General features: G+C 42.0%; 3 protein-coding genes across 13 annotated transcripts in view; all 3 read left to right on the top strand.

The window, feature by feature from the left end:
• LOC140455613 (uncharacterized) overlaps positions 1 to 16,085 on the top strand; it is a 31,563-nt gene extending 15,478 nt beyond the window's left edge. The window contains exons 1-3 of one of the 5 annotated variants that reach the window (XM_072550530.1): positions 6,270 to 6,313; positions 9,746 to 9,830; positions 11,030 to 16,085. In XM_072550530.1, coding sequence (XP_072406631.1) covers positions 11,656 to 13,503 — 1,848 coding nt within the window. In that variant the 5' untranslated portion in view covers positions 6,270 to 6,313; positions 9,746 to 9,830; positions 11,030 to 11,655 and the 3' untranslated portion in view covers positions 13,504 to 16,085. Of the gene's footprint in view, positions 1 to 6,228; positions 6,314 to 9,745; positions 9,831 to 10,339; positions 10,386 to 11,029 lie in introns of those variants that run through there. The other 4 variants (XM_072550529.1, XM_072550531.1, XM_072550532.1 and 1 more) reach the window with 4 other exon arrangements.
• Positions 6,165 to 27,715, top strand: part of LOC140455651 (uncharacterized) — a 28,144-nt gene continuing 6,593 nt past the window's right edge. The window contains exons 1-2 of one of the 5 annotated variants that reach the window (XM_072550633.1): positions 6,299 to 6,313; positions 9,746 to 9,830. The gene's annotated coding sequence lies outside the window, so the exon portion shown is untranslated. Of the gene's footprint in view, positions 6,314 to 9,745; positions 9,831 to 10,339; positions 10,386 to 26,533; positions 26,837 to 27,715 lie in introns of those variants that run through there. The other 4 variants (XM_072550632.1, XM_072550635.1, XM_072550636.1 and 1 more) reach the window with 4 other exon arrangements.
• Positions 6,192 to 27,715, top strand: part of LOC140455615 (uncharacterized) — a 46,051-nt gene continuing 24,527 nt past the window's right edge. Inside the window, exon 1 of one of the 3 annotated variants that reach the window (XM_072550550.1) lies at positions 6,192 to 6,313. The gene's annotated coding sequence lies outside the window, so the exon portion shown is untranslated. Of the gene's footprint in view, positions 6,314 to 10,363; positions 10,386 to 26,533; positions 26,569 to 27,715 lie in introns of those variants that run through there. The other 2 variants (XM_072550549.1, XM_072550545.1) reach the window with 2 other exon arrangements.

Below are 27,715 nucleotides of genomic sequence, written 5' to 3'. Positions count from 1 at the left end.
TACTGCACCAGTTTCAATTGAACAAAATAAATGATAACAATTCACTCTCCCTTTCTCAGGTCAATGCCCAGACTCAAACCAGCTTGATGTAAAATTAGGAAAAGCCTAGCAGTGAACTGTCAATCAGTATTAATGAGTGCATTCTCCACAGAAATGTCTCCACCAATGTGAGTCTACTTGTCAGCCCATTAGCATTTTAATGTATGACTAATGTTGGTTTTATCCTTAAAGTGACAATCATGTGAATTGTCCCAATAAGTGCAAATCAAAAAGGTCTCAAAAATATCTTTTTCAACCATATTTATAAAAATCATACATTTTTCATCACATTAGCTCTGCTTTTTAATATTCTGGAATGTAGAATATCAGGTTCCAGTGACTTATTAGCTTTCAGTCCCATTTATTTCTCCAACAAAACCTTCTTACAAATACTAACTCCCATCAAGTCCTCATTTTCCCCTGTACATTGTTCTCTAATTTTTGGGAGATTTCTAATATCTTCTTCAGTGAAGACAAATGTAAAATAATGCTTTAGTCAGATACACTGACTGTGGAAACCCTTCACTCACCAGCCTCACCATGTCATCATACCTGCTCATGGACCAGCTCACCTTAGCCCTTTCACCTTCAGCTTTTAGTCGAGAAGTGAGGGACAACAGTAAGTTTCAGACAGGTGGTTGGACACACACACACACACACACACACACACACACACACACACACTTGAATAGTTTATCTTCCATGTGGCTACCTAAATGCACCTTGTCCATTTAGGAGATCTGGAGCCTGGCAAGCCCTCCTCAATCAAACAGTCTCTCACTTATAGGAATGCATCATTGACAGACTTAATGAATGATTGAAGCTCTTACCACATTTAGATCCCACTCACCCTTCCTCCCAGCCTCACCCTGACAGATCATTCATGGCCCAATCTTCAAACAGGTTGGTTCTGATGGAAGACAGTACACCGCCGACTAGTTTCAGATCTGATGGTATGTTAAAGCCTCCTGACCCGGCCTATTTCCAGATGATAGTTTCACTGCCCAACTTTCTGTGTTCAGCAATGTTGCAAAGGAACTATATGCCTTTCCACAGTTTTGCAGTTGTTCCTTGGGCAATGGTCAGAATCGTTCTGGGGTATCTATTCTTTCTGTATTCTCTGGTGTAGTACAGCATGATCCTTCTGTAAAACTGGAAAAGGCAACATAAAACCGAATTCTCACAGTTTCAGTTGTACAGCATCATGTACACACCCTCAACTATTCAGTGCTCAACACCATGACAAGCTGCCTGCCTCTCCTTTTGCATAGAAAGCAATGCAAGTCACAGAGGGTGGCATCTGAAATTGAGTATTAAAGATGCTGTGCAATAAGAAAGTAGTATAATGCACAGAGCTGAAGTCAATGCATGTATGTTAAGAAATAAACGTGCAGTGGACAGAAGATGGGAGACTCAAAGTGCAAACTGAGTGAATGCTGAGAAAGTAGGCTAACAACCATCTCAGAGTGTGTGTGTGTGTCATTGTCCAAAACCACTGGCAGAAAGCTTACTGTTGTCCCTCACTTCTCAACTAAAAGCTGAAGGTGAAAGGGCTAAGGTGAGCTGGTCCATGAGCAGGTATGATGACATGTTGAGGCTGGTGATTTGAGAATGATAACTTGTGTGGGTGAAAGTCTGAGGAAGATGCTAGATGAGAAGCATGCAGGGATGTTACTGCAAAAATAATTTGGCTAATTCCCAGAAAAACATTTAGCGAACTGCAGCCACCAGGTAGCTGCTATGATATACATCTTGAGGATTTAGACCGTCTAGTTTCGCAGGGATGGAGAGGCGAATTGAAAGTCGTCCAAAAACCCAGGAGCTTTGAATTTTAATAAAAGGCAAATGTGGGAATTAAGGTTGCTGCTTCATCTCATTGTTGAGACTCTAAAGTCATAATTTAAGGCTTGAGAGAAAATAGCAAAGATGTTTCTTGTTGTCTGGATTTTTATCTTCATTTTTTTTTCTCTTTTCCTGTCATTTCTCACTCCACAACAGGGATGGCAAAACTCTGGTCATGATTTCCTCCAACTCTCTCTCCTCCTTTGCTGAAGGGATTGTCTCTTCAGCTAGACACTGTACCATCGTGAATGCCAGTCTGCTATTCCCTGTATATAGGGTCAGATGCAAGTCTTCGCTTGTATCTGACTTGCCTATCACACACCCTCTGTTTCGATCAGGGACACTGGATACTGACGAAGAGCAGACAATATGGCTATGTTCTTTCATCCACCCAGTCTCCAGGTGTCATGTGGACAATAGAAGCAATAGTTGGGCAGAGTGTAAATCAGACTATTAAGTCATTACGAGCTTCAGTCATTTTGGTGCACATATTGACTATCACATTTCCTACATTAAAGCAGTGACTATACTTCAAAAGAATATAATTGGCTGTAAACTGTTTGGTGCTCTGGTGGCTCTGGAAGGTTCCATGTAAATGCAAGTCTCTCTTTTGTTTTCTGAGAAGGTTGGAGAGATTGGTAGTGGGAAGTCTTGGGAGGGATTTTAAATGACATGCAACATCCAGAGAGAACTGTCCAATCACAGTCCATAGGATACTAAACACACTGAGCTCAACAACAGGAAATCAGTAAGAATCCTCAGACACTCTGCACTTCACCTTCTCATATTCAGGAATGAGCCATCAACACACAGCTTCTCACACAGCATAAGGGCCATTCCCATCCCTGACGCCCACAGGATAGTCAGACTGCCTTGAGAATGTATTGAGAATTGGGGGCTCCTTTCAACTTGTGTTAATTCAGCATTTCATATTTGGCAATTCCTGTCTATCTAACTGTGTCACATTCATAATTAGCGTTCTCCAGATGTAAATAAATCCCTGTAGGAAAGAAGAAACATCAAGGTCTTGACTCACGACAAACATTTAACATTATCAATGAAGTGTGGTGAAAATAAGAAGGTTCGGTTTTAGAAGGAACGAAAACTAACCTTCAAATGGAGGTGGGCAGGGACAACAGTCATCTGATGTCATGAATATCTGTCCCATGCCCACTGACCAACAGAGTTTAGAAAGGTAATCAACATAGCATTGGAGGCCAGCTCTCAAAGTAAGATCTAATGCAGAGCCATGTGGGGAGAAGGGAGAAAGGAGAAGGAAGATCCAATCATTTCCTTGGGGGAAGACCAGGAGTTCCCCTACATCAGGCTGAGAGAAGATCAAACACTATTGTGACTATGATCACCACAAAAGACAATAGGATAACTGGGAGGTGGGAGTGCACTGCCTCTCCCCTTCTATTCTATAGAAAGGCTTTGGAATCAGTAAAGCATTCTAATCTGTTATAGATCATTTATTCTCTTTCTTTGTCTTATTAATACACCATTTCCAAACTGTTGTTTCTGAAGAAGCTATCAGAAATCTGCTATAAATCATTGACTGCCTGTATGAGCTTACCGTGATTACAAAATTGGTAAAAATTAACCATTAGTATCAGAAGTGGGATTGTTCACAGAAGTCAGGGTTTAATTGCCTTTAAGTTTGAGAAGCTTGAAAGTAGCTGTATTAGATTGTAATTAAACATATATTCAGTAATTCCAAAGGCAACCAATGGCTTTTGCTAGAAGTTGCTAGAAAGTTTGGTTGTGCAAACCAGGGCAGCGGGAACAAAAGATATATTAGGAATTACGGAAGACTGTGCTGGAGATCTTGATCTATTTTTGATAAGACTAACAAGGGAGGTTTAGAAGGGTAAGATTAAGATTTTTTTAAAGTCCAGAATACATGTGTGTACCTTATAACTGAATAGAAATTGTAAGGAGTCTGGGAAAAAAAGTTCCAACCAGAAAGTGACAGCTTATACTCTCAATTAAGATTTTTTTATAATTTGTTCACAGCGTGTGTGTCACTGCCTAGACCAGCATTCATTGCCCATCCCCAATCACATTACTGAGAGTCTGGAGTCACATGGAGGCCAGACAAGGAAAGGTTAGCATTTTTCATCTCTAAAGGATATAATGAACCAAATGTATTTTTCCTGACAATCAACGATAGATCCATGGTCATTATTAGACTATTTATTCTCGATTTTTATTGAATTCCAATATCTGTCATGGCAGGATTTAAACCCATGACCCCAGAATATTACCTGGGTCTCCAGGTTAATAGTCGAGCAATAATACCATTAGGCCATTGCCTCCCCATGAAGATGGGAAATAGAACTTGGAATGAGGCACACTTTCAAAATAAACAGGTAGAGAAAAAATTAGAATGAGACAGTGGGATACCAACAAACAACAGGAGGGGAACCAAATGTAAGGGGTGATCTGAGAGGATTGATTTAATAAAAGAACATAGCCTCCCCTGAAGAAAACCATATCTCTTGTATAGACGGAATTTTTAAAAAAGCCAGACAACACTTTGCCAAAAATAATGCAATGATAGTTGCTTTCTTTGCTAACAGGACAAGTGACCTTCATACAAGCCTGGAAAGCAACCACACCTCTGCAATGCCTTTTTATACAGTGAAGCAAAGTCTCTATGTGCAGTTCCAGGAACCATGGCAAAAACTGAGCAACAGGGAGAAGAGGAGGAATCTCCGCTATGGTTATAAAGGAGTTCACAACCCCATATGGATCCCTGTCACCAGCTGAGGTTAGGACTTTGAAAGAAGAACTGGGTATTACAATAGCTGTGATTTCCAGTATTTTTCTCCTCATACCAAAATGGTAAATGTTTAGAATCTTACACCTGGAGGTACAGAGTGACGACTTTGGTCAGATCCTCCTAGCTCACCCTGCTGTACCATTTTTCCTCCTAAGTATTCATCTGTCTTATCATCCTATTCCTGAACTCACCTGCACAAGACTCCAAGAGTAATCCAGAGACTACTACATTTGAGGTTCTGCTTGCTAACTTTCTACCTCACACCCAAAATACGCATTGCAGAATAACATCTTCCTTCCAGCTGAAATCATTGGTACCAAAGGACCACAATTTTGACTGTTCACCCTCCCACCAAAGAATGTTGTGTGAGTACTCTGTTGCATATTTGATCCTGGCACCAAGGAGGCCACAGAAATATTTGTCCACTCCCATAACTAATGAATGCCATATTACTACTGTGCCCCTCTTGTATCTTCAGGCTGCTTATGGTGCCAGTTGTATCAGGAACATATATGTAGTCAAATAAACCATCCAGCAAAGAAACGTGCAATCTTGTCTGATCACTGTGAGAGAACAGGGTGAATGAACTCCCACTTCAGTCCTCTTTAATGTGTTTTACATCTTCCCCAGTCGGTTTATGGTGTTTTTCAATATTGAAATCAGAGCTGCATCTAAAATCTCAATTTTAATCGAGACAGGGCCTAAATGGAAGCTAGGAGCTTCAGGACCAGTGAGGGAGATGTATTTGAAAGTGGGAATATCAAACTTTTATATTTTTACCTTGCCACCAGCCACTGAGAACAAAGATAGAATGTATATCAGTAGAAGTCAGAGACGATAATTTAAAGAGATTCCGAAGAGTGATCTAAAAGAGTCATGGAGTTGCACTCTGTAGGAGTGAAAATGGCTCTCCAGAAGTACGACATCATGATGGAATACTGGCAAACTTTACCCTCTCATCAGTATTACAAGTAAACTATTTATTTAGACTGATAAATAATAGACTTACCATCTGAGAAACTGCAAATGTGACAACGTTCTTCGAAACTGAAAACTGGAGTTTAAGTGAAGGACTCTTCAGAATAAGAAGTTATGATCCCGGTTCCCGTTGCCATGGTGACGCCATTAACAGAGGCGCACCTCCATTTCCAGCACCGACCTCGTTAACAACCGCTCGAGCTCGCGCGCTCTGAGATTTGAACGCCCAAACGCTTGCGGTACGGAACTACAATTCCCGTCAGGCACCACGGACAGGTTCTTTCTTGATTCCAAACTGTCGCTCCTCACTATGAAGGCGTGTGGCCCACATGCAGCATGGGTAATGTAGTTCGGAGGAGGATTTTGAGGTGTTTAGTGAATTGAGCTGAATTCCCTGTGGAGGTTTTTAAAACAAGCTCAGTGAAGGGGGAGCATTTTGGGCTTGGGGCTGCAATTTACTCACGTTTAAGGAGATGGTCTGTCCCTCTCTCCGGGGAGAAAGTGAGGACTGCAGATGCTGGAGATCAGAGCTGAAAACGTGTTGCTGGAAAAGTGCAGCAGGTCAGGCAGCAACCAAGGAACAGGAGAATCGAGGTTTCGGGCATAAACCCTTCTTCAGGAAACCCCTCCGTCCATCCGCCCGCCCCTCTCTCCGTCAAACACAAGAAGGTATTCTAGCTAAAAATTCTCCAATATTTTCTTATCAAATGTGAATTTTTGCTGCAATGTCAGAGATATATTTGGGGAGGTTGGGTTTTCACAAGATTTTGGGACAAAACTGATAAATGTTGCCATCCATTCTTCCATTAGAGATAATGATTTTTTCAATATAAGACGTTTTAACACTAATTATAGGAATATTTGTGTGAGGAAGGAATTGAAATGTTGGATTATTTTGTGTGAAACCCACTGTAATGGTCACTGTGATGTGGAAGTTGTGGACACAGCGTTTTTGGAGACATAGTCAGTGTTCAATGTCTATTGTTGTCCCACCAAATAAATTACATCACCGTGTTAGTGGTTCAATAGAAAAACCAACAATTTGTTGATGAGGTTTTATGGTCAGTGTGTCTTTTGACTTTTGACTGGATATCAAACCTACAGCTCAGCGAGCAAACCTACACCCTAAACTTTCCCAGTAATCATCTGCAGCAACAGTAGATTCTGCATGCTATTTGCCCCTATCTCTCTGTCTCACCTTCTGAACACCTTAAAGGATAAAGAACCCCTTGACTGTTTCCCACCAGTCTACTGGAAACTCAAAGAGGGGATTCATGGTCATCCAAACTGTGTAATCCCTTTCAAGCTCCTGAATGTTTTCTGATGTCGACAGTTTCACATTTAGCTTTCACATTCCCTTGCTGACTCATTAGCCATCCTTCAAGGTGATAGACCAGCAGGAGGCAGTAATCAGAAAAAAAGGCCAGCTTGACATCTGTGGATTTGACTGAGAACACACAGCGCGCAAACAGGAAATCTATCCTTGAGTGGAAAGGCCTTCTAGTGATGACCAATTGTATCTCAGTAAGCCACAGACCAACATGTGGCGTAAATTTGACCATGATACGGGCCGGATGCTAACAGGTAATACGAGATTGTTTTGGGATATCTGGTCGGCATGGACAAGTTGGTCCAAAGGGTCTGTTTCCGTTCTGTACATCTCTATGACTCTATGTTATCTCCAAGATTTTCCACCATCTCCTTCCCCCATGATTCCCTCTCAAATATTTCCCCTTCCCATTCAGAGTTTTCTCTAGGCTGATTTCCTGAACTGATACACTTTGGTCAAGTCAGAGATTTCTTTTTACCCTCCATGACTCCACCACGTGCACGAAAATGTGTTCAAACCAATGTCATACCAGCCTGTCCCTGGAATCCCTGAATATCCAACCACAGCTTTCGAAGCGAGTAGCCAATCAGGACACTGAAGGGTCAGTGCAGTGAAAATAGGTCCACTGTCAATGTGAGTCTGTGAATGAAATGTGGTTAATATTTATTGCAAAGCCAATCAGTGACACAGAGAATACTTCAGGGTGAAAAACAGTCAGATTCCCAATCTTTTTTTGTGAAGCAACATAGTGTAAATAGTTCATCCCTTCTGATCCCACCACTGCACATCATCGCTATCTTTGATACGCTCACTCTTCTCTTATCTGCTCTCAAAGGCATCAAGGCTAAACATCCCACACTGATGATGTCAATTTGAAAGCCTCTGAGATTGAAAAATACTGTTGCCATTCCACAAATCTCTGTCAAACATTTATCAGGGGGACTAAGATAGTTGCTACAACAGGTGAGGTTTTATTCAGGTGGGACAAAGACTACATCTGACCTGATGCTCAAAGTCACCTCCATTTCACCAGTCAGTTTCCCAAGCTCCAGAAATCTGTGATCATGACTCCCTAAGTTTTAAGATAGCTATGAACATGGAAAAGTCAGGACCTTGCAGGAAGGCACTAAATTGGGGGAGGACAAATTATGTCAGCATTAGGCAGGAGCTAAGGAGTGTTAATTGAGAGGAGCTGTTATCAGGCAAGTCTAAAGTTGACATATGGGAATTGTTCAAAGAGCTGCTGATGAGAGTTCAAGACCGGCATGTTTCAGTATGGAGAAAGGACAAGTATGGCATAGTAAATGACCCTTGGATAACGAGGGAGGTTGTAAGTTTAGTCAAAAGGGAAAAATTAGTGTATGTAAGGTTCAGGAAGCTAAAATGGACATGACCCGTGAGGAACAAAAGGAAAGCAGGAAAGTACTCAAGCAGGGAATTAGGAGAGTAAGAAGGTGCCATGAAATGACCTTGGCAAGCAGGGTTAAAGAGAATCCCAAGGTATTCTGTTAAAAACATATATTAAAAACAAGAGGATAATTAGGGAGAAGATGGGACCACTCAAGGATCAAGGCTGGAACTTGTGTTTGGAGGCAGAGGATATTGATGGGATCCGAAATGAGTACTTTGCATCAGTATTCACTCAGGAGAAGGATATGGAGGATAGTGAGATTTGTATGGAGCATTAATATGCTAGGGCATTTTAAGATCAAGAAGGAAGTGGTGCTGGATCTCTTGAAGAACATTAGGCTTGATAAGTCCCAGGAGCCGATGGTCTGTACCCCAGGTTATTATGAGAGGCAACAGAGGAGATTGCTGAGACATTGACGAAGATCCTCATATCCTCAATAGCCACTGGAGAGATCCCGGTGGACTGGTGAATAGCTAATGTTATTCCTCTGTTCAAGAAGGGAAATAAGAATAATCCAGGAAACTATAGACCAATGAGTCTCACATCAGTTGTTGAAAAGCTATAGGAGAACATTCTTAAGGATAAAATGCATATTTTGAAAAGCATAGCATATTTAGGGGAAGTCAGCTTTGTGCAGGGCAGGTCATGTCTTACTAACTTGATTGAATTTTTCAAGGAAGTGACAAAGAACATTGATGAGGGAAGAGTAGTGGACGGTGTTTACTTGGATTTTAGTATAGCTTTCAACAAGGTCCCTCATGGTGGGCTCATCCAGAAGATTAAGATGCATGGGCTCCACACTGACTTGGCCACATGGATTCAGAATTGACTTGCCCATAGAAGTCAGAGAGTAGTGGTGGAAGGTGTTTTTCAGGCTGAAGGTCCGTGACTAGTGGTTTTCCGCAGGGATATGTACTGGGACCTCTGCTGTTTGTGATATATATAAATGTATATGGGTTAGTAAGTTTACAGAAGATACAAAGATCAGGTGAGTTATGAATAGCGGAAAAGGTTGTCAAAGGATACAGTGGGATATAGATCAGTTACAGATATGGGTGGAGAAATGGCAGATGGAGATTAATCCAAGTTTGAGGTGCTGCATATTGGGAATCAAATGTGGTGGAAAAGTATACAGTTAATGGCAGGACCCTGAACAGCCTTGATGTACGGAAGGATCTTGATGTTCAAGTCCACAGCTCCCTGAAAGTGGCAACATAAAGGCAGAGGCTGACAAAGAAGGCATATGGCGTGTTTGCTGTTATTGGTCAGGGAACTGAGTTCAAGAGTCAGAATGTCATGTTGCAGCATTGTAAGACATTGGTAAGTCCACACTTACAGTATTACGTTCAATTCTGATCAGCATGTTACAGGACGTGGAGGCATTGAAGAGGGCACAGAAAAGGTTTACCAAGATGCTGCCTGGATTATCGGGTATGAGCTATAAGGTGAGGCTAGAAAAATCTTGTTTTGTTTTCTCTCAAATGGTAGAGGCTGATGGGTGACTTGATAGAAGTCTATAAAATTATGAGACACATGGATAGGGTTGATGGTCAGAATCTTTTCTCCAAAGTTGAAATGTCTAAAACTCGGGGCATGCATTTAAGGCAAGAGGGGGAAGTTCAAAAGAGATGTGAGGGGCAGCTTTTTTTCACAAAGATTGGTCGGAGTCTGACACACACTGCCAGGGGTCGTGGTGAAGGCAGGTAAGTTATGGACATTTAAGGGACTTTTAGTGAAGCACATGAAAGTGTAAGGAATAGAGGCATTTCGACCCAGAGCAGGCTGAAGGGATTAGGTTCATTTGGCGTCATGTTCATCACATATCATGGGTCGAAAGGCTCATTGCTGTGCTGTACAGTTCTATGTTCTGAATTCTAAATATGTTGGTTGACTGTGAGAGATGTCAATCTCAGAGCACATCCACTCTGCCCTTCCCCTCTTCTTCCTCTTCCAGAGCTGTTTCATTTCCTTTCAGAACGGAGAAACCAAGAGAGGAAATGGTGAGTAAAGAAGTATGATTTTTTTTTCTCGAAATTTTATCCGATAACAGCCGCGCCGATGTTGAGGAAGTCTGACAGTGCAATGGACAATCGAGTAGAAATGTCCCTTATGCTGTGTGAGACGATCCTCCTGAGCAAGTTTACTCGTGCTTTGTACTGAACTGTTGACTGGAGCTGTGCGTTGGATTTTGAGTGTGTTTATTAGAAGCATTTCCCTCTGATTTCCAGGCTGAGTTTTGTTGATACCACGTTCCTGAATATGAGAAGGCGAGGTGTAATTATCGGGGAGGCGCGGAGTGTATGAGGATTCTGAGTGATTTCCTTTTGTTGTGTCTTCTGTGTGTTGGGAGCTGGCTATTTGGTGTTATCTGAATTATCGCTGTGGTCAAATGCTGTAAGTTCTTTCTTCGCAGCATTTTGGATTTAACATTCTCACAATAGCACCCCACCACAACTCCAAAGCCCCACACCACGCAGGAGAATGTAATGGTTGAACAGCTCCATTCTAAAGGACAACAAATGTTCACCTTGTCAGCAACAGTGACATCCTGGACAGGTGTGAATAAACAAGTCTGAGAAATCAGGCTTTTCACAAAGGAGGAGAGGATGTACATGACATTGTACTGCCTTTTCTTGTTTTACAGAAGAATTGCACCATCCTACACCAGAGAATTCAGAGATCATAGATGCAGCAGACAGATCTTGGCCATAACTCAAGGGACAAATGCACATCTGTTGGAAGACATCTAGTCCCGTCACATCATTGCTCGACTGAAAGAAGTTTGGGCAGTGAACCATCATCTGGAAATCAGTCAGGTGAGGGGGGCTTTGACATATCATCAGATCTGAAACTGGTCAGTCGTGTGGATTATTCCATCAGAACCAACCTTTCTGAACATTCGGCTGTGAGTGATCAGTCAAGTTGAGGCTGGCAAGAAGTTTGAGCGATTCAAAGTTATGATGAGAGCTCCAATCATTCATCAAGTTTCATGAATGATCGACTCATAAGTTGGAGGCTATTCAAGTCTGAAGTTGGTAATCTTTCTTAATGCACAAGGTGCATCTGTGTAAGTCTGTTCAAACAATAGCAATTACATTAGTAGAGGAAATTTTCAACAGTGAGTGAAGTCAATTACGCTCCAGTATCACTGACACAGTTATACTAGGGAGAGATTTTTCAAATCTGAGGCGTGTAACCAGGAATATAGATGACCATCTGGTCTGATGAATGACCAGCACATTCAGATAGGAATAAAAACATTCACTTGCGATGTGCAATAAATCATTCTCATCATCATCAACCCTCCTCATGTCCCACCACATTCACACAGAGGAGAAGCCATTCATGTGCAGGCAATGTGATAAATCATTCTCGCTATCGTCAAAACTCCACATACACCAACGTGTCCACACAGGGGAGAAACCATTCCGTTGTGAGGTGTGTGACAAATCATTCTCACAGTCAGGACAGCTCCGCGTACACCGTCGTATTCACACAGGAGAGAAATTGTTCAAGTGTGAGGTGTGTGATAAATCATTCTCCACTTCATCAAGACTCCTGCTCCATCAGAGGATTCACACTGGAGAGAAACCATTCAGGTGTGAGGTGTGCGACAAATCATTCTCACGGTCAGAACATCTCCATGTACACAGAAGTATTCACACAGGAGAGAAGTTGTTCAAGTGTGAGGTGTGTGACAAATCATTCCCAACTTCTTCAAGACTCCTGCTCCATCAGATGATTCACACTGGGGAGAAACCATTCAGATGTGAATTGTGTGACAAAGCATTCTACTCATCGTCGAACCTCCACACACACCAACGTGTTCACACAGGAGAGAAACCCTTCCATTGTGAGGTGTGTAACAAATCATTCTCTCAGGCAGGATACCTCCGCACACATCAACGTATTCACACGGGAGAGAAATTGTTCAAGTGTGAGGTATGTGACAAATCATTCCTCACTTCACTAAGACTCCTGCTTCATCAAAGGATTCACACAGGGGAGAAACCTTTCCGGTGTGAGGTGTGTGACAAATCATTCACACAGTCAGGAAACCTCCGCATACACCAACGTATTCACACAGGGGAGAAATTGTTTCAGTGCAGGCTGTGCAACCAATCATTCTCACAAGCAGGAGCCCTCCGTACACACCAACGCATCCACACAGTCGAGAAAATGTTTAAGTGCGACATCTGTGACAAGTCATTCTCACAGTCAGGACAGCTCCACAAGCACCGACGTCTTCACAGGGGAGATAGTTTATTTAAGTGTGAGGTGTGTGATAAATCATTCCCCACTTCATCAAGACTCCTGCTCCACCAGAGGATTCACACAGGGGAAAAACCATTCCGATGTGAAGTGTGTGACAAATCGTTCTCATCATCATCAAACCTGCACACACACCAACGTGTCCACACAGGGGAGAAACCTTTCCATTGTCAGGTGTGTGACAAATCATTCACACAGTCAGGATACCTCCGTAAACACCAACTTATCCACACAGGAGATAAATTGTTTAAGTGTACGGTATGTGACAAATCGTTCTCACAAGCAGGAGACCTCCGCACACACCAACGCATCCACACAAGAGATAAACTGTTTAATTCTGAGTTGTGTAATAAATCATTCTCACAGTCAAGAGAGCTCCACATACACCATCGCATTCACACAGGAGACAAATTGGTTAAGTGTGAGGTATGTGACAGATTATTCCCTACTTCACTGAAACTCATGCTCCATCAGAGGATTCACACAGGGGAGAAACCATTCACATGCGAGCAATGCAATAAATCATTCTCATCATTATCAAATCTCCACACACACCAACGTATTCACACACGAAAGAAACCATTCCACTGTCAGGTATGTAACAAATCATTTTCGCAGTCAGGAAACTTCTGCTTACATAGACATATTCAAAAAGGAGAGAAATTGTTTAAGTGCCGGATGTGTGAGAATTCATTCTCAGAGGCACGAGCCCTCCACTCACACCAACATGTCCACAAAGGAGAGAAACCATTCCAATGTGAGATGTGTCACAAATCATATTCACAATTAGGAAGCCTCCGTGTACACCAACGTATCCACAATGGAAAGAATATGAACGGTTTGTGACATATCATTCTGCAGCTCATGCCAGTTCTTCTGTCTTACAAATGGGAGAAAGCAAGTGTGAAAAATCATTCCCTACCTTAGCAAGACAGCTGCTGCATCAGAGGGTTCTTACAGGAGAGAACGCATTCAGGTTTGAGGTGTGTAACAAACCAGTCTTGTGGTTAGGACAGCTCTACATACACCACCGCATTCACACATGACAGAAATTGTTCAAGTGTGAGGTGTGTTAGATATCATTCCCCACTTCATTGAGGCAAACCATGATTCACACTGGAGAGAAACAAGTCTTTTGCAAGTTGTGTAACAAATCATTCTTGAAGTTGCCGAGTGGACACAACCCTCAATGTGTTCACAAGAAAGAAACCCATTAGTTGTGATGCACGTATCAAATCAGTGTCAAGTTCGACTCACTGTAATCACTGGCGTTTTCACACAGGCAGAAACCATTCATGTGTGAAGTGTGTAAGTAATCATTGTCAAGATCCTGGAACGTCCTGCTCCATCAAAGTATCCACACTCGGGATTAACCCTTCAAAGGTTAATTTGTGATCAACCTTCCAAAGATATATTAAACAATTTATGAATCAGGACAATTTCTTCAGATGCAATGTTTTTGTTCTGTCAGTGTATTTCCTGGTCCATAAACACCCTCACACATCTCTGTGTGATTTCTGTACTAGCACATTCACACTGTTATTGGAGCTCCTGGAATATCTGTGAACCCACACAGGAGACAAACTCTTCCAGTGTGATATGTGTCAGGATTGTTTCACCTCCTCCTCTGTCACAGACACCGATATCTCCACACAGACTTGGAGCCGGGTCACCTGCAGAGCTGTCTGTGTTGCTTCCTCTCTCGTGCTCACATAGGAGAGATGTCATTCCAAAGCACTATCTGTCTCAAACCTCTCACACCATTAGTTCAAACATCTCAAGAAGGTTAATTTAACCTTTGAACAGATTGCCAAATATCACCAAAAGAAGTAGAGGAATACTTGAAGGGTAAGCTGACTGCACAAGATGTCCAGTGATATTGCAGTCCAGAACAAGAAGCATCTTTCCTCTTGAACTGTAGTTATCTCACTTTTAAAGGCCTCCTAATTGTTGGAGGTCCCTTTGTCTGCAAACAAACTACTCCAATCAACCCCTGAAAGCTGCTGTCTAATTCCATCAAAATTCACCTTGCCCAATTTAGAACTTGAACCTGTGGACCAGTTGTGTCCCTCTTCATACTATTTTAAAATTAATAGAACTATGGTCACTGGTCCCAAAGTGCTGCCCCACTGTCACCTCCATCGCTTATCCTGCCCTACTTCTCAAGAGTAGGTCGAGTTTTGCCCCTTCCTGAGTCGGACCTTCTATATACTGCTTGACGAAACTTTCTTGAAAGCACTTAAGAAATTCCACACCATCTAAGCCCTTAATACGCTGGCAGTCCTAGTCTATGTTAGGAAAATTAAAATCCCCGACTAATGACAACCCTATTGCTCTTGCGAGTCTCCCCAGTATCCCTGCAAATTTGTTTCAGTGATTCCTGTAACTGCTTCTTTTTTCGTAGTTCCACCCAAAGACCCTCACTGGATGATTCTTCAGTTATTTAATCTCTGAGTACTCTGTGATATTCCCCTTAATCAAAAATGCAACTCCCCCTCCCCTCTTTCCACCATGTCTGTCCCACCTAAAGCATCTGTACCCTGGCACATTAAGTTGCCAGTCCTGTCCCTTCCTTAGCTATGTTTCTGTAACGGTATAATATCCCAGTCTAACGTACCTTTCCATGTCCTGAGTTCATTTCCCTTACCTGTCAGCCCTCTTGCATTGAAATAGATGATGCAACTTAATCCAACAGGCATTGCTTGCTCCCTGTTGCGTTCCAGCTTGACCTGTCTCTTCAATTTACTATTTATGATTACTCAATCTCCTTCCAGCTTCGCACTTGCCTCCTTGTTGTTGAGGATCTCACCCCCTCCCCCTGCCATTCTAGTTTAATCCCTTCCTTGACAATGTTCTGCAGCTGCTCTGAGATATCCTGCACCCAGGAGGCAACACACCATCCTTGATTCCCAATAGCGGCCACAGAATCTCTTATCTGTCCCCTTAACTATTGAGTCTCCTCTCATTAAGATCCTGTTTGTCTTTATCCTTTCCTGTTGTGCCCCAGAGTCAGTCGTAGTGCCACCAAACTGGTTGCAAAGAACTGAAAGGTACTAACTATTCTCACTTATCATTTGTTTATCAGTTTCTGCCTGTAACCAGTGACCGAGACAGTGAACAGTTAGCGTGCTAACTGCTCTCTGTCTGCAATGAATATCTTGGAAAGAAAAGGTTTGACAATTAGAAGGATTTGGAAGAAGAAAGGACACCTCAGTTAATACATTGGACTGGTGTTCAGCTGAACTGTGTTCTAATAAAACTCTCCATACATAAGATCAGTGTTATTTTGATTGACTATGTCTGTCAATATGTGTGTTGGAGTTAAGAAGAGGTACAGTTAATTTAGAAAATTATAAGATCATATTTTGTTTGTCTAAGGTTTGAACTAATTATTTGCAATAAATTGTCATTTCATATTAAATACAAAACCTAGTTAGTGTTTTCTGTTAATGGGCGATCACCAGACAGGAAAGTTGGGACTTTGAACTGCGGATGCTGGAAATCAGAAACAAAAATAGAAATTTCTGGAAAAGTTCACCAGGTCTGGCAGCATCTGTGGAATGAAATCAGAGTTAATGTTTTGGGTCCAGTGACCATTCCTCAGAACGGATTAAACCTTTAACTTTTGTGATGACTAACCAATTATCTCAGAAAATTATAGGCCAACACATTATAGTTCATTTATGTTGTTATGCTACAGCTATACAAAACTATGGTAGATGCCATGAGGAGTATTGTATATAGATCTCACCATCACATTTTAGTAAGGATATATTGGCCTTGGAGGAAATACGACATTGGTTTACAAGAATGATACCTGGACTCCAGGGATTTAGACAAGGAGAGAAATTATACAAATTTGGCCTGTTTTTGAAGAATTTAGAAGGTTGAGGGATGATCTGATCAAAATCTTCAAGACATTAACAGCAAAATACTGGGTAGGCAAAGATAAATTATTTCCATTGATTAGAAATTCTAGAACTGAGGGGCATAGTCTGAGAATTTGGATTAAATGTTGGAGAGATGCTATCGAGCACTTCTCCACACAAAAGGGGAGTAGGGATTGGGAGCTACCTTCTATAAATAGCAGCAGATGATCGATGAGCTGTTAATTTTAAATCTGAGATTGGTTGTTTTGTTAAACAAAGATATGAAGGGAAATGGGCCTAAGGTATGTAGAATTCAGCTACAGATCAGCCATTATCTCATTGAATGACAGATCAGGCAGAAAGCTGAATGGTCAGCACCTGTTCAAGTGTTCAGCATTTCAATTCTGTCATAACAACAAGAGAAATAGTTAAAATAGTTGAATATAGTCATAAGAACATGATAATGTCAATATTGCAATGAGTTTTGGGTTTGCTGTTACATTTAAGATCGATTTTAAAATGGTTAATATTCTTTCCACCTTTATAAACCTGGAGGAGGGGGCAGAGTAAATTACTGTCACCACAAATGACTTCATTAAATGGAATACAACACGAAGCATTAGCAGAGCTCAGTGGGGTTTTATGGAATAGCTGCTTCCTCAAGGTGCTGGAGTTGACGACTCGCACTCATGATATTGAATGTCACCCAAGGGGACTAACAGATATCCCTGAACAGAAAGCAATTCCCCTTCTTCAAGTAGTGTGGAATGGCCATCTGAGAATACTCCATGTGAACCCACTCACACTGGATCATCCCACCATGTTAGTTTCATTGTGAGGAACTCAGACACCACACCCGTATTCTGGAAGGTGATGCTCAGTTGATTGGGGAAAGGCTCTGCCCATTACTTCTGTTGCAGATGTCACCATTTCATGCACCCCCACAGGCAATGCTCCCTGGGCAGGGCAAACCTGTAAAATATTGGCTAATTAATCACGAACCTACACAATGAGACCCTCTCACTCCCCACATCAGTGATGGAATGTCAATTTCATCTCTCATATGCCTCCAATTCCTGTAAACCTCAATCCTGTGTGCCGCTGTCCTGTGCATGTGATGATCCCACTCCTGATTGTCATTGCTCCCTTAGAAGCTGTGGGTTTTCCTCTTCTGCTGTCAAACACATCCAAGGACACACATCCCACAGTGATGTTAGTTCGAAAGCCTCTGACCATGAAGAATGCTATTCCCACACTAAAAATCTCTGTCAAACATTTACTGGGGGAACTGCAGCTGCAATAAGTGAGATAAACAGATGGGACAATGACAAGTTTAAATCCCCACCTGATCTGCTGCTCAAAGTCATTTCCATTTCCCTGGTCAGTTTCCCAAGCTTCAGGAAACTCATGTTGTTCCAGAAATATTTGGATTGGCTGTGAGACAAATCAATTAGACAGCCCACCTATTCTCTCCTCTTCATAGCTGGTTCATTTCCTACATGGACTGAAAAGCCAAGGAAGCAGCAGCCATTTTTTTAAACCTATTTTTCTATTCAACCTGTTCAGGGATATTATTAGACACCTCTGGAGCAAGTAGGACTTGAACCAGAATCTCCTGGCTCGGAGGCAGAAACTATGACACAAGAGCCCTTCAGCCTTCTGTACTTGGTATTCCCAGCAATCTGCCACCCAAGTACTAACCAGGTCTTGAGTTTTCTGAGCTTCCAAGCTCAGTCAAGATTGGACATTTTCAGATGAGTATGGCCATAGGCAAGAAGCAGTTTTATACAAATTGTATCCCATTATATCAAATTTGATTTGAATGATTTATTGTCACATATATTATGCAGTGTGAAATACAACAGAATACAGTGAAAAGCTTTCATCACACCATTTTGATAGTCTAAGAATAAGATAAAAATGAAAAGGTCGAGCATAAAGAGAAGTCTATCTACACTCTGGTTCAGAGCCAGCTCTAACATTGGAGTCTCGTCCCTCACTGTGGCCCACCAAGTGGATGTGGCCGTGTTGCTATTATGCTACTGACAGTGCTGATGCTGACACTGGACCCAACCAACAATTAAGTTATTAAATTATGGATGTGTTGCCAGTAAAGCTGGCTGCTTTGTCGTGAATGCTATCAAGCTTTTTTATTGCTGTTGGAGCTGAACACACCAGGCAAATGGGGAATATTGCATTTCACTCCTGACTTAAGCCCTGTAGATGATGAATAGGCTTTGGGGAATTACTCGCTGCAGTGTTCCTTGCATCTGACCTGCTCTTGCAGTCACTGTTTATATGGCAAGTCAAGTTGAATTTCTGATCAAGGATAACCCCAGTTTGTTGATAATGGAGGAATTCACTGATGGTAACATCATTGAATGTCAAAGCTTTTTGGGTAGATTGTATATTATTGGAAATTGTCATTACCTGGCAGTTACAGGGCATGACTATTACTTGCCATTTTTCAGCTCAAACCTGGATACTGTCAAGGTGTTCTTTCATTTGGATTTTCACTGCTTCAGTAACTGAGGAGTCACAAATGGTGCTGAATGTTATGCAGTTATTGGTGAACGATTTCTGACCTTATGATGGAGGGAAGGTCATTGATGAAGCAGCTGAAGATGGTTGGGCTGAGGACACTACCCGAGGGAACCCCTTCAGATATGACCTGGTGCTGAGATAACTGATGTCAAACAACCACAACCATCCTCCTTTGTGCTAGGTATAACTCCAACCAGTGGAGCGTTTTCCCCGATTCCCATTGATTTCAGTTTTGCTAGTATTCCTTGATGTCACTTTCAACTAAATGCAGCCTTAATGTCAAGAGCTATCACTCTCCATAAGACTATAAGATATAGAAGCAGAATTAAGTCATTTGGTCCATTGAGTCTGCGCCACTATTTGACCATCATTGAATTGTTTCTCAGCCCCATTTTCCTTTCCTATCCTCATCATTCTTAATCCCCTTACTAATCAAGAATTTAGCTAACTTTGTCTTAAGGACACTAAATGACTTGGCAACGAGTTCCACAGATTTGCCACCCTCTGGCTGAAGAAATTCCTCCCTTTCTCAGTCCTAAAAAGTCTTGTCCCTTAACTCTGAGGTTTTGTCATCTGGTCCTAGTCTCTCTTACTTGCAGCAACATCTCCAATTCCACTCTATCAAGGCCTCTCTGTATTTTGTCACCTCACTTCTGGAATTCAGCTCTTTAATCCATGTTTGAACCAAGTCTCTAATTAGGTCAAGAGCTCAGTAGACATGGTAAGACCCAAACACGTGTCACTGAGCATGCTACTACTGAACAGGTGCTGCTTGATCACAATGTTGATGATCCCTTCCATCATTTTATTCATGATCAAGAGTAGATTGACACTGCAGTATTGGCTGGGTTGGGTTTACCCTGCTTTTGAATTCCTGTCATACCCGAACGATTTTTTACACTGGCAGGTTAATGTTGCAGCTGTAGTGGAACAGCTTGGCTAGGGATGTGGCAAGTTTTGAAACAAGAGTGTGGTGCTAGAAAAGTATAGCAGGTCAGGCAGCATCCGAGGAGCAGGAAAATCAACGTTTCAGGCAAAAGCCCTTCATCAGGAATGAGGCTGAGGGCCTCGAGAGTGGAGAGATAAATGGGAGGGGGGGTGGGGCTGGAGGGTAAGGTAGCTGAGAATGTAATAGGTGGATGGAGGTGGGGTAAAGGTGATTGGTAAGAGGGGAGGGTGGAACTGGGATAGATGGGAAGGAGGATGGACAGATAGGAAAGGTCATGAGGATGGTCTGAGCTGGAAGGTTGGAACTGGGGTAAGGTGAGGCAAGGGGAAATGAGGAAACTGGTGAAGTCCAGGTTGTTGCCATGGGATTGGAGGATTCTGAGGTGGAAGATGAGATGTTCTTCCTCCAGGTGTCAGGTGGTAAAGGAGTGGTGATGGAGGAGGCCCAGGACCTGCATGTCCTCGGCAGAGCGGGAAGGAGAGTTAAAGTATTCGACCGCAGTGCTGTGGGATTAATTGGTGCGGGTGTCCCGGAGATGTTCTCTGAAGTGCTTCAGAGCATATGTGGGGAGTTCCTGGACCAGGGGGGAATTGGACAGTTTCAAGGTAGGTGGAGATGAATTCGGTGGAGCAGGAACAGGCTGAGACAATGGGTCTCCAGATTACTTCTATTGCCAAGCTCCACTGAGAATAGAAATAGATCAAACAAGCGTGTGACTAAAGGGATGATATAGAAGGGAGGGCTTTAGATTTTTAGATTATTAAGGCAGCTTATAGGGTAGGTGGTACCTGTACAAGCTGGACAAGTCACACCTGAAGCAGAATGGGTCTGATGTCTTTGATGGGAGGTTTGCTATTTGGGGGGTTTTAAATTGGTCTGACGGGGGGAGGGGGAACAGAATAGATGTAAAGTTAGGTTCAAGGAACTAAGGACAGTCCAGTAGGCAGACATGATATGGGCTGGATAAGGCAAGTGGGAAGTCTAGAAAGCTAAATTGTATCAATTTTAATGCAACGAGTTGACTAGTCAGGCAGATGAACTTGGAGCGCTGATCAGCAATGGGAATATGACATTGTTGCATTCATTGAGATGTGATTGAAAGAAGGATAGGATTTGCAGCTCAACATTCCAAGGTATAGATGTTTCTGTGTAACAGTGGGAAGTAAGAGAGATAGGGGTATTGCATTATTGATAAAGGAAGCCATCACTGCAGTAATGAGGGAGGACATCCCAGATGGGTTTTCAAACATTGTCATCTGGATAGAGATTTGAAATAAAAGGCGATGATTACCTTATTGGGATTATACAAGAGGAATCGTAACAGTCAGAGGGAGATTGAGGAGCAGATACTTAGGCAAATAACAGAAAGGTGTGAGAGGAACAGGGTTATAGTTGAAGGGGACGTCAACTCTGCTAAATCTAAATAGGATCACCTTATTGTGAAATGATTAGGTGGGTGGATTTTTTAAAGTGCATCCAGGAGATATTTTTGTGCAGGTAGTCCTACTAGAGATGAGACGGTGCTCAACCTAATTGAAGTCAAGTTGAAGTTTCAGTTTGCGATCATTTCTGTAAGTTTCACATCCATTAGGAAAAGGGATAAAGATAGTGCAGAAGTTAACTGTCTAAATTGGGGGATAGGTTGATTTCAGTCGCATTAAACAGTATTTAGCAAACATAGACTGGGAGTAGCCACTTGCAGATTAGTATACATTTGGAAAGTGGGAGCCTGTGAAAATTAGGATCAGTGTGTTTCTCTTGAGGGCAAGAGCAATAATAACCCTGGATGTCAAGAGATTTCAAGAGTTTGAGAAAGAAAACGAAGAAAGCATACATCAGGTACAGCACATTAAAAACAGGAGAGGCCCTTCAAAAGTACAGAGAGTGTAGGAGCTTCTGAGAAAAGAAATTAGGACAGCAAAGAAGGTCCACGAAATACCTTTGGCAGATGAGATCAAGAACTGCCCCAATGCTCTTTGGAAGTATATTAAGAGTAAGAGGATGACCAGGGAAAGAGTGGAAATTATTAGAGATCAACGTGGAGCCAGTGCATTTGGGTGATGTTTAAATGAATTCTTCTCCTCTGTACTCACCAAGGAGAAAGACATTGTAGTTGAGATTTCAATTGGGAAAGTGAGGTTGTTCTGGAACATGTTAAGATTAATAAGGAAGACGATTGGGATATTTTAGTGAGCATAAATCCCCAGGGCCTGATGAGATATCTCATCGGCTGCAATGGAAGACAAGGGAGGAGAATCCTGGGTCTTTGGTGGAGATATTTAATACTTTGTTGGCCAGAGGTGGTGACTGGAGGATATTTAAAGTGGCACTTTTGTTCAAGAAGGGCAGCAGGGAAATGCCAGATAACTACAGACCAGTGGAAGGGAAATTATTGGAAAACATTCTGAATGACAACATTAACCAATGCTTGGAAAGGCAGAGATTGATCAGCAATAGCCAGCAGGGATTTGTTCAAGGGAGATCCTGCCTGACTCAGTTAATTGAGTCTTTTGAAAAGATGATTAAATAAATTGATGAGGATGGTGTAGTTAATGTAGTTTACATGGACTTCAGTCAGGTCTCTGACAAGATTCCACTTGGAAGACATCCCACATCCCAAAAGGTAAAAGCCCATGGGAACCAAGACAAGTTGAAAAACTGGATCCAAAATTGGCTTACAAATTGGAGGCAAAGGGTGATGCTGGTGGCTTGTTTTTGTAGTTCGAAGCCTGTTACCACCTGTTAGTGGTGTACCACAGGATTCAGTGATGGACCCTTGCTGTTTGTTATGTACATCAATGTCTTTGATGTGTGTTTAGAAGGTACAATTAGTGAGTTTGCAGATGACATGATGATGTTGTTGACTGTGAAGAGGATGGTCTCAGGCTACATGCTGATACTGATGAACTGGTAAATTGGGCAGAACTATAGCAGATAGAATTTCATCCCATCAAGTGTGGGGTGATACATTTTGGAAGGTCTAATAAGGGAAGGATATACACCATATAAGGTAGCTCATAGAGTCATAGTACGGAAACAGACCCTTCGGCCCAACTTGTCCATGCCGACCAGGTATCCTAACCTAATCTAGTCCCATTTGCCAGCACTTAGCCCATATCCATCTAAACTCTTCCTATTCATATACCCATCCAGATGCCTTTTAAATGTTGTAATTGTACCAGCCCCCACTACGTCGTCTGGTAGTTAACTCCATACATGGACCACCTTTTGCATGAAAAGGTTGTCCCTTGGGTCCCTTTTATATCTTTCCCTCTCACCCTAAACCTATGCCAGCCAGTTCTGGACTCCCCCACCCCAAGGAAAAGACTTTGTCTAGTTACCCTATCTATGCCCCTCAGCCTCCAACATTCTAGGGAAAACAGCCCCAGCCTATTCAGCCTCTCACAATAGCTCAAATCCTCCAGCCCTAGCAAATTCCTTGTACAGTGAATCTTATGTGAACGCTTTCAAATCTCACAACATCCTTCCAATAGGAGGGAGACCAAAATTGCACGCAATATTCCAAAAATGGCCTAACCAATGTCCTGTAGAGGCACAACATAACTTCCCAACTCCTATTCTCAAAATGTTCTGACCAATAAAGGAAAGCATACCAAATGCCTTCTTCACTATCCTATCTCCCTGCAACTCCACTTTCAAGGAGCTATGAACCTGCACCCCAAGGTCTCTTTGTTCAGCAACACTCCCTAGGACCTTACCATTAAGTTTGTAAGTCATGATCTGATTTGCTTTTCCAAAGTGTAGCACCTCACATTTATCTAAATTAAACTCCATCTGCCAGTCCTCAGCCCATTGGCCCATCCTTTGGCAGTCCTGAGGAATAAAGGGATCTTGGTGGAGAAGTCCCTAAAGATGTCAACACAGGTCAACAGAATGGTGGAAAAGGCACACAGGATGCTTGCTGGAGAGGGTAGTGGAGGCAAGTACTCTTGCAAATTTAAGAATCATCTGGATGAGCACTTAAAATGCTAGGGCACAATAGGCTATAGAGTAATTCCAGGTAAATGGGATTAGTGTACTTTTGTGTTTATTGATTGGAATAGACATGGTGGGCCAAGGGCCCTGTTCCTCTGCTGTATGACTCTACAACTATAAACAGTGGAGCTGCTAAAAATAAATTCACAAAACTGGAATTTGGCCCTCCTGTCTGAGAAGGATCTGTGCTCAGGAAAAGAAAATGCTGAACAAGACCTTTTCATAATCTCATTGATTAACCAGACCACATCCCCAGGCAATCACTCTAACCCTCTATAGTTCCTGATGTTTATGATGTGAAATATGTCACTCCAGCCCCTTCGGAATGTCTGACAATAGTGACACATGTATTCAATAACAATTCCCTCTCATCTGTGTTGTTGCCTGGGAGTTGCATTCACCTTTGCTTTTGCCAGTCCTGTGGATTTCTGTTACCTCAATCCAGATCTTTCACGTTCAACAGAGCTCAAGCTTTGATTCGGAAAACAATTTCAGCACTCTTTATCCAAGGCCTTAAAGATAAATAATCTTAGTCCTCTCTTGTCAGGCTCAGTTGGAAAATAAGGATCCTATTGATGTCTGCATTAAAAAATACATCTTTCTGACTGTTATTCCACACTGTGTCTGTGTGTGTGTTTATCTCAGTGCAAAATTCGCTACAAACACAAATAAAAAATGATCACAAATTATTGTGATTAACCTTATTAAGACAAAAACTATAAAAACTAAGGAAAGGTGTTTAAAATATCTGTTAAGTTTGACAAAATGGTCCAGTCAGTGTTTACAATCAGAAGATAATGTACCATTCTTTTGTAAAGCTGCTTTCATTGGTCACAAATAATTTTTTTCAATATTTGCTTTAGAAAACCTTGTCAAATATATAACAACCAGAAGAAGACAATTTCTAGCTGAGAGTTTGCATTAGCTTGTGTCTGTTTTAATCTGTGCAAAATTAACTGGAATCGAAATTGGCATTTTAGTTGTCAGTTACATCAAGTGTAAAATTGACTGTAATTGAAATTGGCATTTTAAGTGTAAGTTACATTGCGTGTAAGTTGAATATTTGTGATCTTTGATGCTGGTTTATTAAACATAAGCCAGGAAGCTGGTACCAATGTCGAAAGTGACCGCAGCCCCAGATGAAATAGTGGAAGTGGTGAGTTCCTGCTGATTGTACCTGTTTGAGGTGACTCTTCATATTACAGTTGGGTATTTTGGGTATTCATGCACCAAGAGTCAGTCATATTCATGACTGCAACATACATGCCCAACATTTTTTTTCAGCAAACTGAAACTACAGGCTGACAGATATTAGTTTATTTCAGTTATGTTACATGAACAGGAGAAATAGTTAACCACTTAAATATTCTGAGACAGTACCTTGTAAGTCCACGACCACTTCCATCTCGATGGACAAGGGCAGCAGATTCATGGGAACAACACAACCTGCAGGTTCCCCTTCATGCCACTCACCATCCAGACTTGGAAATATCCTTTCACTGTCACTGGGTCAGAATCATAGAATTTCCTTCTGAACAACGTTGTGCAGCTACCGACAGCACATGGACTGCAGCAGTTCATGCAGCAGCTTACCGACAGCTTCTGAAGGGCAACTAAGATGGGCAGTAAATGCTGACCCAGCCAGCAGTGCCCATGTACCATGAGTGAATAAAACAAGATAGCATAGTCATAGAGACATTATTATTTTCAACAATATTTTATAGAATTTCTATTTGATTTTTAAAATTTATGATGAGTTTAAAACTTTCTATCCCTCAGATCTGTTAAATGCACGACAAGGAGAGATAGAGAGGAAGGGACAGGGAGAGGATAAAGGACAAATGAAAGGGCGGAAACAGGATGAGCTCAGAGGAAGAAAGGAACCAAGTTAGGTCAGAGAAGAAGGCAAGATATAAAAGGGTGGAAGAGAGGTACAGAGGAGTCTAAATTGCTCCTATTCCCTATGACCCTCTCCCTCCAGTGTCCCTCCCACCTCTGCTTATCCTTCCTGCGCATATGCTGATTCCCACCACTGCACGTCAATGCCGCCATGGATGCTGTGGGATTTCCTCTTCTGATTTGCTGTCAAACACATCCAAAGATACTTATCCCACACTGATGTTGTCAGTTTCAAAGCCTCAGAGGATGAAGAATGCTATTTTTCAACGACCTGATGAACAAGCAGCGCTCCGTAAATTAGTGTTTCCAAATAAATCTGTTGTACCCGGTGTTGTATGATTTTTAATCTATTCTCACATTAGAAATCTCTGTCAAACATTTTCCAGACGAACTGAGACAGTAGCTGCAATAAGTGAGGTTTTATTCAGATGGGACTGTGACAAGTTTAAATCCCCACCTGATCTGCTGCTCAAAGTCACCTCCATTTCCCCGGTCAGTTTCCCAAGTTTCAGGAAACTCATGTTGCTCCAGAAATATTTGGATTGACTGTGAGAGACGTCAATCAGAGAGTCCACCCACTCTGCCCATTGTCTCCTCTTCCTCTTCCAGAGCTGGTTCACTTCCTATAGGGACTGAAAACCAAGTGAGGAGATGGTGAGTGAAGGAGCAGCTTTTATACAAATTGTATCCCATAATATCCACACCAATCTTCAGGCAGTCTGACTATCCTGTGGGCAGTCAGGGGTGGAAATGTCCCTTATGCTGTGTGAGAAGATCCAGCTGAGAGAGCTGTTTACTCGGTGCTTTGTGCTGAACTGTTTGACTGGAGCTGTGTGTTGGATATTGAGTGTGTTTATTGGAAGTATTTCCCTCTGATTTCCAGGCTGAGTTTTGTTGGTGGTCCATTCATGAATATAAGAAGGTGAGGTGTCATAACCTGGGAGGTGCAGAGTGAGGATTGTTACTGATTTTCTTTTTTTTGAGTTCTGTGTTGTGTTGAGAGCTGGTTATTTTTCTGTGGACTGTGAATAGTCAGTTCTCTATTGTAATCTGAATGTATTTGCCTTTTCAAATCTCTCCATAATAACTGACCACACTGTCGCACACTATATAAATGCAAGGTTGTGCATTTATATAGAGTTTTTCATGACCAAAATATGACCTAAAGCACTCTGAAACTAATCCACTTAACACTCTTTCATTTCAACTGCCATACCTGGACACCCATTTATTATAATGCTTTTGCCTTATTTTGCAAATTTACATGAAGGCCGTGAACTTTCCCAAAAGCCTGGGCTTTGATTTGATGATTTTGCATGGTGTTGTGGATGATAGCTGAATTTGGGATGTGCAGTCTGAGCAAATGCAATATATCTAATTTCCCGGGATAAATCAGAACTGTTCATTCAGGCACACTGAAGCAACACTTTCCTTCACTTCGAGCTCTTTGTACCCAGTGTGTTTTCATCACGTAAGTTTGGAACGCGAGGGTGCATCTCCATTGAATGATGATTTCTCCAATTTTTTTTCAACTCAACAGATACTGTAAGGGCATAAGCGGTCTTCACCAGCATGACACAACCTCATCATGGATTGTTAACTTATTTTATCCTCCACCCGTCAACTGTCTTTTCCATTGCCCTCACAGTGCCTGGGAAGTTGAAGGGGTGGGGAGGAAAAAGAAAGGAGTCATGCTGTCTGTTCCTGGACACAACACTGAGATGGACACACAACCACCAAACCCCCTTCCGTTCCCCTCTCAGGGGAGAGAGTTCATGGAAATCATGTTTCCTTTTCCTGT

This window comes from Chiloscyllium punctatum, chromosome 30, assembly GCF_047496795.1.
Source record: "Chiloscyllium punctatum isolate Juve2018m chromosome 30, sChiPun1.3, whole genome shotgun sequence".
NCBI lineage: Eukaryota > Metazoa > Chordata > Chondrichthyes > Orectolobiformes > Hemiscylliidae > Chiloscyllium > Chiloscyllium punctatum.
The sequence above is the reverse complement of the archived record's forward strand: the minus strand, read 5'-3'. Positions and strand labels throughout refer to the sequence as shown.